This window comes from Vombatus ursinus, unplaced genomic scaffold, assembly GCF_900497805.2.
Source record: "Vombatus ursinus unplaced genomic scaffold, bare-nosed wombat genome assembly UNPS02014807.1, whole genome shotgun sequence".
NCBI classification, from domain to species: Eukaryota; Metazoa; Chordata; class Mammalia; order Diprotodontia; family Vombatidae; genus Vombatus; species Vombatus ursinus.
Window position 1 is genome coordinate 60,739,883 of NW_020954585.1, and position 12,605 is coordinate 60,752,487.

Sequence of the window (12,605 nt, forward strand, 5' to 3'; positions counted from 1 at the left end):
AACCATTGCTCTCTTCTTCAATACAAGAGAGCACTTATATCCAACCTCTTCTCTAAAATCACAGGATCACAGAATAAACATGTAGTCCAACCTCCTCAATTTTATAGATAAAGAGGCTGAGGAGTTAAGAGGAGTTAAATGACTTTCTGAAGGCTGAAGTAGTAATGAGTGGCAGAGCCAGAATTTGCACCCACTGTTCTGACACCAAATTCAGCCCTCCTTTCATTGTCCAGACATACTGTGATTCCCACCCTAGAATCCTATGTAGCAGAAATGATCCTCAGAGAAACTGAGTCACATCATAGATCAGTGACAGTTCTCTGACAGTCAGAACATAAACCAAAGGACTGGACTGCAAGCAGGGCCCTCACAGCTGGCCAGGTGAGCCCTTGACTCACTTCTAATTGTAAGCTTGGACCCTTTCCATGGAGCCCTCTTTTACCCTCTTTTACCCAAACATCTACAGAGTCCTCACCCGCAGGCCATAGTAGTGTAGGTGCACCCATGGCTCTTCTGCATGCTTCTTCTGGAGAAATTCATAAGACTGAACTCGCCGCTGGCGAGCCTGTTCTGACTCTGGTCGAGAGAAACGCACCTGTGATAGGGAAGGAAAGAGTGCATTGCAAAGGCTGTAAGTCCTGGCACAAATCCCTCAGTGACTTGTATAAACCTGCTTGCCACTTGCTTTTCCTTGCTTTTCCTTCCTTGTATTAATAATACAATTCAAAGCCTATCTCTGCCCAGAAAATTTTACAACTAAGCCCACTCTCTCATCAGCCACCACAGCCCACTCTTTCTCTTCAAAACATGTAGACACGCAGTCAACTACATGATCTAATAGAAAATATCTCCTCAATTAGACCACGAACTTAAGGACAGGGGCAGTGTTATGTAGGGGAAAGAGTCCACAGAACCCTGTTCAGCTCCCAACTGTTACACTACACCTTGCCTGGGACTGTGGGTAAATCAGTTTTCTCATCTGCACAAGAGGATTAAACTAGCTAAGTCCTAAGGTTCTACCAGCTCTAGAAGTCCAAGGCCTGTGAAAAGATATCTCTGCCTATCTTTTAAATTACACCAACACGTGCCCAATAACAGAAGCAGTCGCATTTCTATGGTGCTGCAAAGTCAAAGCCTCCCTTGGTCCTCATGACAGCCCTGTGAGGCAGACTGATATGAACGGATGCTGAGTGAAGTGAGCAGAACCAGAAGTATTATTATTCTCCTTTAAAATATATGCGAAATGAAGTTTAGAGAGAAGTAAACAGCTCAAAGTGACAAAGACCAATAAACATCTGTCATGTGGCCCTGCGTGCCAGGAGCTCAATGCTGGACTGCTGACCAACTTTTCCTCTAACTTACTCTCAATTTACCCTCAGGATCTCACCCATGTGGCAGAGATAGAGCATGGTACTGTTAGCATGGCACCTTTCACAGCTGAAAATAACTGAAGTTAAACTAGAACAGGGATTCTTAACCTGAGGTCCATGAACTTAGGTTAAAAAAAATCCTGATAACTGTACTTTTGATATAACAGTTTGATAACTGTACTTTAATAATTGTTTCCTTTGTTATTTCGTTGCATTTTATTTAATGCATTTAAAAACATTCTTCTGAGAAGGGGTCCATAGGCTTCAGACTGCCAGAAGAGTCTAGGACAGAAAAGGTTAAGAAGCCTTGATTTTTAAAAAGATCAAGGGATTCATTCTGGGTGACCCAGCAAGTTAGAAGTCTTCTTCCAGTCCCAAATTCTTTCTGTTGGACTTCATTTTTTACAGACCCGCAATCCTCTCCCTGATTCTGCTACAATCGGGCCCTACAGGAGTCCCAGCAGCCCTGAGGCCTCGGAAGTACCGTAATTTGCTTGATATCTTCTTCAGCTTCATCCTGAGAAGAGTCCCCAGCTGCAAAAAGAAGAATCATAGAATATTAGAGCTGGAAAGGACCTTAAAGAGCTGATCCAATCTTCCAAGCATTTGCTAAATGTCTACTAAGGGCAAGGCAATGTCCTAGGCAACGTAACCATCATATAATACGGATTTCTGATACACTTCATTCAGAAGGAAAAACACCTCTTCCTATTGCACAAAACCAGTTGGGAAATGATTTAGCACTCTGCAATTTGGAGATTAAGAAATTGGAGACCAAAGAGGTCTTTGGTCAGACTGAAAGTTATAGGCAGTACCAGGATCAGAACTCAGGCCACTTCGCTCAGTTCAATGCTCTTGACACTGGGCTATAATCCCTGGTAAGGAATCGGTTCATGATTTTCAATGGGCTGACACTGCCAATACTGGGGCAAGGGAGGCTAAATGACAGGCCCAAATCAAAAGCAAATAGTAGTATTACAATCTTGAATAATAATGATATTTGTGTAGCACTTTAAGGTATACAAAGTGCTTTACAAATATTATCTCATTGGATCCTCACAACAATCCTGGGAAGTAGGTGCTATGATTCTCCCCAATTTATAGATGAAGAAACGGAGGTAGACAGGTTAAGTGACTTGCCTAGAGTCACATAACTAGTGAGTGTCTCAGGTTCTATTTGAACTCAGGAATTCTTGACCCCAGGTCCATACAAAGTCACTACACCATTTAGCAGGATAGGTTAAAAACAAAAACAAATTATATCATCAGCTTCTGAACAACCAAGAGCCCACTGCAACATTACGCGGCTATTTCTTCATTTTTTTTCCTCCTGTTTTTCCCCAGTGACTTCTACCCTCCCCCAAGCAAGTTCTTGATTCTCCCATGTGATGCTCAGGTTTCCAGGGCCCTGCAGCCCATCTTATAGAGGAGAGGTAGGAAAAGGAGTGTTCACCTTCATTGGCTGCCTCTCTCTCTCGGTGCTTGGCATCGGCTTTATCCAGGTAGGAGAAGCTGGGCCGCAGCTGCAGGATGCCGTGCAGAGGAGTCAAGTGAAGTTCGCCTGGCAGAGGAAGAGGGACTCTCCCAGGGCTCTCTAGGGACTGGCCTCCTCCCCAAACCACTCCCAAGGTCAGGTCTAGGGAACCTCATACAGGACACGCAGAGCAAGCTCCCTGCACTGGCTGAAGGTGAAGCTAAAGCCAACTTCCCAGACTCCAATCCCTGGACCACTCCCTCCCTTGGAACTAACCTGTTCTAGATCCTCATTTTTTCCCCTGCTCAATCAAGGAAGGGCTGAGCTAAGAAAAGGGATTCTCATAGCAGGTCTGACCCTGACTTCTCAGGGCAGCCTGTCCAAGGAGCAGGGATGGTCACAGGGTATGTGTGCAATCCACAAGCACTGGTTAGCTGACTGAATGAGTCTGCTTGTAGGTGGGTTTAAAAAGCTGGGTCCTTAGGAGGACCACATAATCACAAGATGTTATAGCAGAAAGGACCCTAGCAGATCAGCTGGTTCCAACCCCTTCATTTTTCCTTTATTAGCACTGTGAACCTCAGAGAGAAGTTTAAAGTCCTATACTTAGTTAGGGGCAAATATATGTTCTTTATTCAAGGAGTCAAATTAGAAAGGAGCTCTTGAGACGAATCAGACGTATCTTGCTAATATCTAAACTTCTGAAAGAGATTTGAACCAGATACAAATCAAAAAGCTTTTATGGGACCTGATCTGATGGGTAAACTCCTCTGTCTACAGGACAAAGACTTCTTCCCTCCTTCCCCCTACTCCCTGCCCAGGAAACAGCTTCCAACCCCAATCACCTTTTCTGTAGAGAGCAGCAGCATAGCGGGAGGTGTTGCTTGTGGTCTGTGAAGAACAGAACGTCTGTTTGTCCATCAACTTCCTGGAAATACAGCAGGAACCTATGGTTAAAGAGTGGAAGATGGGAAAAGCAGGGAGGACAAGAACTTTCCTTGCTCAGGATAGGAGAATTCTCTATAAGGAAGTGACCTGCCCCCTTCTCAATCCCTACAGAATCCAGTCTTGTGGCCAAGCATAATAATTGCCGGTATTTATGCGGATGTTAAGGTTTGGGATCTTACATACATTATCTTATTTGGTCCTCACGACAATCCTAGGAAGTAGAAAGACTTCAGTGACTTCCCTGGGGTTACATAGCTAACAAGTGTCAGAGACAGGACTAAGAAATGAAGTGCTGATTTGGTGGGCATTGTTCAGAAGGCAGGTGGGCCACCTAAAAGGAGCCTACACTGAAAAAGTTTGGTCTAGAGATTTGAAGGGAGCCCATGAAGCTTCAGAGCAGCCTCCTGGGAAAATCATGAAGCCAAAGAAGCAGAGGGCAATCCCCTGAGCCAGCAAGATGACCTACGTGGAATAGGTGCTCGTCTCATCTGTGCAGGTGCCATCTACATTGAGTGCTATCTGCTCCCCTTTGCTTCGGCAGTAGTTGGGATTCATAGTGTCAATAGCCATTTCGAGCTCCACCTGCAGGCAATCATTTCAAGTTAAGAACATTCTTAGTTATGAATGGCTCCAAGCACTATGTCCAGAGGGCTATAAAACTGCATACCCTTTGACCCAGCAATACCACTACTAGGCCTGTATCCCCAAGAGATTTAAAAAAAAAAAAAAGAAAAAGGACCTATATATACAAAAATATTTATAGCAGCTTTCTGTGGTGTCAAAGAATTGTAAATTAAAGGGATTCCCATCAATTGGGAAATGGCTGAAAAATCTGTGGCACAGGATTGTAATAAAATACTATTGTGCTATAAGAAATCATGAGCAGGATGGTTTCAGAAAAACCTAGAAGACTTATATGAATGGATGCAAAGTGAAGTGAACAGAACCAGGAGAACACTATGCACAGTAACAGCAACACTCTATGATGATCAACTGAGAGTGACTTAGCTATTCTCAGCAATAAAATGATTTAAGACCATTGAAAAGGGTTTATGATGAAAAATGCTCTCCACTTCCAGAGAAAGAATTGATGGAGTCTGAATATAGATTGAAGCACACTTTTTTTTTTGCTTTATTTTTCTTGACTTTTTTTTTGGTCTCTATTTTCTTTCCCAACATGGCTAATATGGAAACATGTTTTCCATGTCTGCACATGTATAATCTATATCAAATTGCTTGCCTTCTCAAGGAAGGAAGAGGGGAGGGAGGGAAAGTTTAGAGTTCAAAATTTTTTTAAATGTATGTTAAAAATTGTGTATGTAATGGAATTGAAAAAAAAATCTAAATGGAATAGAAAAAATATTTTTTTCCATCTATATGGAATTAAAAGTCCTAATTTTTAAAAAGATGATTTCAAGAGTAGCTGCATCATCCTTTGGGGAAGAGGAGGAAGAGGGAGTTTCTTATTTTCACATAGTAAAAACACACTAGGGACAAATGACCTCTCAGACTATGACTTTCCCATCAGTCCTTCCCAGCCTCAGGTTTTCTCTACTGCTGTTCCTTGCCCTCAGAACCAGAAGACCTGAGCCCAACCTACAACTTCAGGACTGAACTCATCCCCACCTGGCCCTTAGCACACAAACACTCAGAGCCGGCAGGGTCTCTTGAATCTTTGAAGGCACTAAGAAAAGAATTACAGCAAGTAGCCTTCTACACACCTGCAGAGAGAGACCTCAGGCCCCTCAACAAGAGGAAAGAACATCTTGAAAGGTGTAACGCACAACATGAGCTGATTGCACTTACTCACTAACCAATTTTTCCTAAATGCCTACAAAAGAGCTTCAGCTCCAGCCCCTCTACTGAAACTAGTCTCTTCGATGTCAGCCAACCATTTGTCAAATCTAATGACCCTTTCTCTCAGTTCTCCTTCTTGCTGTCTCTACAAAATCAAACACTAACCATTATACCTCCCTGAAATTCTGCATCTCTTGACACCTAAGATGCTGCTCTAGAATCTCCTTTATTTATTTTCTGTGTCTTTAACATCCCCTCTTCTCCCTTGTCCTACCCCCTAAACGGAATGAGCAGCACAGATTCTGTTATCAACTTAATATCTTTCCCTCCAAACTGGCTGTTCTTTCTAACCTTCCTCCCTTTGAGAATGTCACACTGCCAATCTCTCAATATGGAGATCAGCTTTGCCTCCTTTCCCTGGACCCCATAATCCTGATCTCTTGCTTCTATTTCTACCGTCTACCCTTGGCCTCCTCGCTGTTCTATTCCCACTGCCATCTCCCTAGTTCAGTACCTCTTTACAACCTGCCTCCTTCAGACTCAGAACTGGTCTCCTCTTCATATAGAACTGTTAGCAAATCTAATTACATTATCTTCATGCTCAAAAATCTTCATTGGCTCCCCAACGGCAAAGTCCAAACTCCTTAGCCTGGCACGAAAGGCCCTCTACACTCTGACTGGAATCTTTGATAATACATAGAACTATGCTCCAACCAAATTGAATTATTCACTTTCTCATCTCTCAATTTCAATTATAATTATGATTATAATTATAATGATGGTAGCTAACATTTATATAACACCTAGTATGTGCCAGGGATTGTGCTTTCAAGACTCAATTAAAATACTTTCTCCTTCCTGAAGCTTTCCTTGGTCTCCACCTTCCCAGAAGTAACTTCTTCATTTGAACTCCCATAGCACTTAGTACATTCTGCCTTGTGTTATACTCATTAGGTAACTCTCTCAACATTTATTAGGTTGTAAGCTCTTTTGAAATTAGTGATCATGTTTTAATTATCTGTGACCCCAAAGCACATAGCACAATACCTGGTGTGTAAGGGGGACTAAATATTGCTCCATCCTAAGATACCCTCTAAATTCAGCCTTCTCTTTTACTATCATTTATTTCCTTTCCTCAAATGTCTGGTCCCACCAATTCAATTCATATTTTTCAGTGAAACTGAGACTGGGAAGGAAGATGAAATAACCTTCTTGACAGAACCCAAGGAGTTCTTTGAGCTTCTATCATGAGAATTAACTCCTAGAGACCCTAATATTAGGAGCTCAGGATTCTTGCTAATGTGCTTCCTCCCTAACCCCCAAGTCAGGGTCCTATCCTGCAAGTCAGGGTCCTATCCTGGGGTTGCCTTTTCTTTCTCTCCTGAATCCTCTCCTCCCAAATCTGGACCCTCCCTCTACATCCAACTTTAGCTTCCACTCTCTTCTCCAATTTCCTCCCCACCTTCCCAAAATATAACCAAATGGCATAATCCTACTTTTTGTTGCTTTGGTTTAATTTTGGCTGACAGGTGAGGGATGTCATCATATGTCATCGAGGCTGGGCGGACAGGGTACTATAGAAGGAAAATACGAAACGGTGAGCTACCTCTCCAGTTTCATTCCTTGCCACCCAACCACCACCACCACCACCACTACCACCATTCTACCACCCCCAAATTAGGCTGAAAAACTTGGGCTGGGGAGAAACAGGAAACTCCTTGTGGCACTAAGGAAAAGGGAAAGTCAAGACAGAAAAGAGTAAACACTACCTCTTACTAAGTCTTCAACAACCCCACCCCCACCCCCAGCTCCATAGCTACCACAATCTAGAATCTCAGCAGGGAAAGTTTAAAAAGTAAATTATTTTACAATGATCTGGGAGGTCCTAGTGGTACATGATGTGATATAGTGAATCCTTTATTCATTAGTGCAAAGCCTTACTTCTCTTCAACTTCATTTACTTTCTTACAGACAATGGGTACATGTTTTCTGCATGACCAATGTATGAAACCTGCCCCTGGCCTGGACCCAGAGAATTGCTATTTATATCCTGGGGCCCTTGTAGCCACAACTTCAATGATGGCAGGATCAGAACACTACCATGATTCACAATGAAGGAAAATGAAAGGGCACAAATCAGCTGGCACAAAATAAAGCAATCCAGAATGCCTCCCAACTTTTCTTTCTTTTTCTTTTTTGTTTTTGGTTAGGCAATGGGGTTAAGTGACTTGCCCAGGGTCACACAGCTAGTAAGTGTTATGTGTCTGAGGCCGGATTTGAACTCTGGTCCTCCTGAATCCAGGGCCAGTGCTCTATCTACTGTGCCACCTAGCTGCTCCTCTCCCAACTTTTCTCAACCACAGGGGTCTAGTTTTGGGGAAAAGCATTGGGTTAGATACTAGGAAACCTGGGTTCTCACCTTAACAATGCTATGAACCAGCTGTATGACACCTGGATATAACACTTAATCTCTCTGGGTCTATTTTTTTTTTTAATTTGCAAAATGGTGATACCAACCCTACCTACCTCATAAAGTTATTGTGAGGATAAAGTAGAACAATGAATCAAAGTAGATGCACTAATTCAAAGAAATAACTAACACTATTTTCAGTTCACTGCCTAGTTTCTCCAGTCTGGATGAGGTCTTACAAAGCCTATAGTCTGATAAACACACTACCCTACATGGAACCAAAGGTAGAAGCCATCTTAGGACAACTAAATCCCAGGATGAGGAAACAAGAGTTATTTTCTAAAACTTCACTCAAACAACAAGACAACTGAGCTGCCACTTCCTGAAACCATGGCTTATAGCCATCCCAAATAATAGGCTGAGCACTGGGAATCCAGAAGGGGAAGTAGAGTGAAAGGAATAGAAGAGATAGTAAGAAGCAGCTTCCAGCAAGGGTACCTTTTACTTTAACAATTCAATCCAGTACCACCTCCACCCCCAATCCTATACCTTCTGTGTTCAGTACCTCTCATACCATGCTTGAGCACTGATGCTGGCCCTTCTCAAGCAAAGAGAGTGGGGTCTTTGAGTTCTAACTAAAGTTCTGCCACTGACCTAGCAGGCAACCCCAAAGGTTCAATTTTCTTTTATAAAAAGAGAGAACAATAGCCTAGCCACCTGCGCACACAAACAAAAAGAGCCTAAGATTTCAAGGCACCATGTGCTTTGAAGAGCATAAAAATTACACTCAAGGCTGGTGTATGATCACACTTTTAAGGCAACATTTTATAGCTTTCTTCCTCCACATAATTTTCAAAACTTCAATTCCTATAATTACCTGAAATAGGTAGAGCTTCTCTGCAAGGCTTTTGGCCAGGTATACATCAATCTGAAGAGAGAAAGATAACAAAAGACTTTACCAATCCAGGGCACTCAGAGACTAAACAAATGCATATGATGGTGAGAGAGGGGTTCACCTCCTACAAGAAGCAGGGAGGGATACTCCATGCACCATGCCCAATTTACCTCTTGTACAACTGGATCATTTTCTTCATTGGCCATACTAGGATGGGCAAACAAAAGCCAGTCCTTCTGGGGGCACAAACTGAAAAAGAGGGAAATTGTTTAGCTTTAGGAAAAAGTCAAGTACTCTTTCCTACTCACTCAGGCCTGACCAAGTCAAATCAATAAATGATTGTGAAGTTCTGCTATGTGTCAGAACTGTGTTGGGGGGATGAGGGGAAATGGGGAGATACTATCTTTGCCCTTAAATATCTTACATGCTAGCTATGGAGACAACAATCAATCAACAAGGATTGATTAATCTCCTGCTATATGCCAAGTACAAAAATGAAACAGTCCTTACTCTCAAGAAGCTTACATTCTTTCAAGAGAAACCACATGTATTTATGTTAAGTAAATACAAAGTACATACATGGTAAATACAAACTAACAGGGCAGGGAGGAGTGACATGGATGGGGAAAGGTCTCATGTAAGAGGTAACTCCTGAGCTGAGCTACTAAGAGGTAAGATGAGGAATAAGTGCCTTCTAGGTACAGGTGACATACTATGCTTTGCATACATAGTATGCAAATAGGTACAAAGGCACAATAGGCATAGGTACAAAGCCAGGAGACAGGGCATCACATGTGAGGAACAGGAACTGAGACAGGAGATGGAATATTGTGCATGAGGAAGCACATGAATACAGCTAGAAAGGTAGGCTCGATCTAAACTGTAAACAGAGGGTTTAATTCCATTTAATCCTAAAAGTGATTGAGAGGTACAGGAATTTCTTGAATACAAAAGAGACACATACATTAGACCTGTGCTTTAGGAAGATTACTTTGATAGATTAAAAAGGTCCCATGCACATCAAAATATTCATAAGCAGGACTTTTCATAGTAATAAAAGCACTAGAAGTAGAGGCTCACTGAGTAGAGAATGGCTAAGCAATGGCAAGAAAAATGTCATGGGATATAACTGTGCCATAAGAAATAATGAATGTTGGAGCAGCAGATAGAGCACTGGCCCTGGAGTCAGGAGAACCTGAGTTCAAATCTGGCCTCAGACACTCGATACTTACTAGCTGTGTGACCCTGGGCAAGTCACTTAACTCCAATTGCCTCACAAAAAAAAGAAATAATGAATGTGAAAAATTCAGAAGAATAGGAAGGTTTATATGAATTGATGCAAGGTGAAGAAAGCAGAACCAGAAAGCAACATACATTGTAACTACAACATAAATGAAAATAATAAAACAAAACTGAATGCTATGTAAACATAATAACCAAAGAAGAATGCCTATGTTGTCAGACGTGGATCTTTTGTTTAGTGCTGCTAAATTGCTTGTTTCCCCTTTCTTTTTATTCTTACAAACTCACAAGTGGTGGTGGTAGGGGAAATAGAGTGAAATATTTGAAAATGAAAGTGATGTAAAAAAAACCTCAAAGATATCCTCATTTTTAAAAAGAGGACTATCACTTTGACAGTTGCACTGAGGATGGATAGGAGAGTAGACAAGTTGTACACACACAAAACCCTTCCACCTATCCTTCAAGGCCCAGCTCAAATGCTTCATCTTCTTGAAGTCTTCCCTGATTCTTTCCTAGCTGGAAATTATCTCTTCTTCATCTGATGTCATAAAGCACTGAACCCCCTAAAACGTACTTGTCCTAGTTTAATATTTCTCTTAAAGCCCTGTTCTAATGCCCTGTTATGTCATGAACACCATCCTGATTTTTCAAAGACCTTGGCAGCTAGGTACAAACTCTAGCCCTATCACATTGGACAAGTTGTGACAGCAGATGCAGTCTGTCATGTGATAAACACGCTAGCTACCCCTTGATGCAAAGAGCCCACTGCTAGGCATGATAGCCCAAGGATACCAAAGACACAATGTAAGATCATATATACACCAAAATATTCACAATGGTACTTTTTGTATTAAGAGAAAACTGAGTGTGCATCAACTAGGGAATGTTTGAACAAACTGTGGCATATGAATTCAATGGAATAGTTCAGCACTAGGCCAAATTACAAATACAATGAATTCAGAGAAACAAGGGAAGGGAAGACAATACAGAGTGATTGTACCCCATGAAACACCTTCAAAAAGTCTTCAAATCAACTCTCTGATAAGGGTCTAATATCATAGATATACAGGGAACATTGATCATTTTTCAGGCCTACAATGCATTTGTTCTTCACCTCTCTCTGCCTCACAGAATCTCTTCCTTTGAAAACCTAACTCAAGGGGCCAGCTAGGTGGCACAATGGATAGAGCACCGGACCTGGAGTCAGGGGGACCTGAGTTCAAATCTGGCCTCAGACCAAACACTTAACACTAGCTGTGCCACTCTGGCCAAATCATTTAACTCCAATTAGCAAGGGAAAAAAAAAAAAAAGAAATACAACTCAAGAACCAACTTCCAAATGAAACCTTTCCCGATCCTCTCAACTATTAGTATTCTCCATCCCAAACTACCCTGTACTTAACTACTTTGTATTTATTCTCTTTATATTTATACTGTATATATGTGTGTTTACTTGTGGTTTCCTCTTCAAAGATTGTTTCTTTCTTTGTATCTGTTTCTCCAGTAACTGGTACATAGTAAGCATTTAATAAATTGCTTGTTCTCAAAAGAAAAATTACAAATTATTAGCCACCATATTAAGGAATTCTCTAAACTACTAATATTAAGAGAAATACAAATCAAAACAACTCTGAAATTTCACATTATACTCAGCAAATTGGCAACGATGACAAAACATGAAAATAGTCAATGACAGAGGCTGCAGAAATCCAGGCACACTAATACAATGCTGACAGAGCTATCAATTAGTTTAACCATTCCAAAAAGCAATTTGGAATCTTGCAAATAAAATGACTAAAACACTTTTACCCTTTGACCCAGAGAATCCACTCCTAAGCATACAACAAAGGAGATAACTGACAGAAAGGTTCCATATACTCCAAAATATTTCTAGAAGCATTTTTTGTGATAGCTAAGAATTGAGACTAAGTAAGTACCCATCAATAAGTGGTAATTAAATAAATTATGATACACTGATGTAATGGAATGTAAGGGAAAGCTACATATAATATCAAGTGTCTTTTATGTGGTAATTTGGTTTTTTTTTTCCCTTTTCTTCCTCTTCCTCATCCCCACCCTCTCCTTTATTCTTTGTTATTAGAGAAGGCTCTCTGAGAGTGGGAAGGAGAGAAGCAGGGGGAATGTTGATGATGTAAAAAAGAAAGCTATCAATAAAAATCTATCACTATCCACACCTTTTGCCAGAGATCTCACTGCCAGACATATACTCCAAGGATATCAATGATAAAAAAAAAAATAGCTCTCATATCCACCAAAATATTTACAGACACATTTTTTTTTTTTTTGCAGTAGCAAAGAATTGGAAACAAAGTAGATGCCCTTTCATTGAAAAAGAGCTAAAACAAGTTGTGGTACATGAATGTAATGGTATATCACTGTGCTGAAAGAAACAATAAATAACATAAATACAGAGAGGTATAGGGATATTTATAGGAACTAATGCAAAGT

General features: G+C 41.1%; 1 protein-coding gene across 6 annotated transcripts in view; it reads right to left on the reverse strand.

Moving 5' to 3' along the window:
- LOC114051924 (DNA-directed RNA polymerase III subunit RPC5) overlaps nucleotides 1–12,605 on the reverse strand; it is a 32,970-nt gene that overhangs the window by 17,212 nt on the left and 3,153 nt on the right. For 3 of the 6 annotated variants that reach the window (XM_027874329.1, XM_027874330.1, XM_027874331.1), the window contains exons 3-10: nucleotides 9,065–9,143; nucleotides 8,877–8,927; nucleotides 7,086–7,163; nucleotides 4,259–4,374; nucleotides 3,690–3,772; nucleotides 2,824–2,931; nucleotides 1,855–1,904; nucleotides 476–595 (exon numbers count right to left, since the gene is read on the reverse strand). In XM_027874329.1, coding sequence (XP_027730130.1) covers nucleotides 476–595; nucleotides 1,855–1,904; nucleotides 2,824–2,931; nucleotides 3,690–3,772; nucleotides 4,259–4,374; nucleotides 7,086–7,163; nucleotides 8,877–8,927; nucleotides 9,065–9,100 — 642 coding nt within the window. In that variant the 5' untranslated portion in view covers nucleotides 9,101–9,143. Of the gene's footprint in view, nucleotides 1–475; nucleotides 596–1,854; nucleotides 1,905–2,823; nucleotides 2,932–3,689; nucleotides 3,792–4,258; nucleotides 4,375–7,085; nucleotides 7,164–8,876; nucleotides 8,928–9,064; nucleotides 9,144–12,605 lie in introns of those variants that run through there. The other 3 variants (XM_027874332.1, XM_027874333.1, XM_027874334.1) reach the window with 3 other exon arrangements.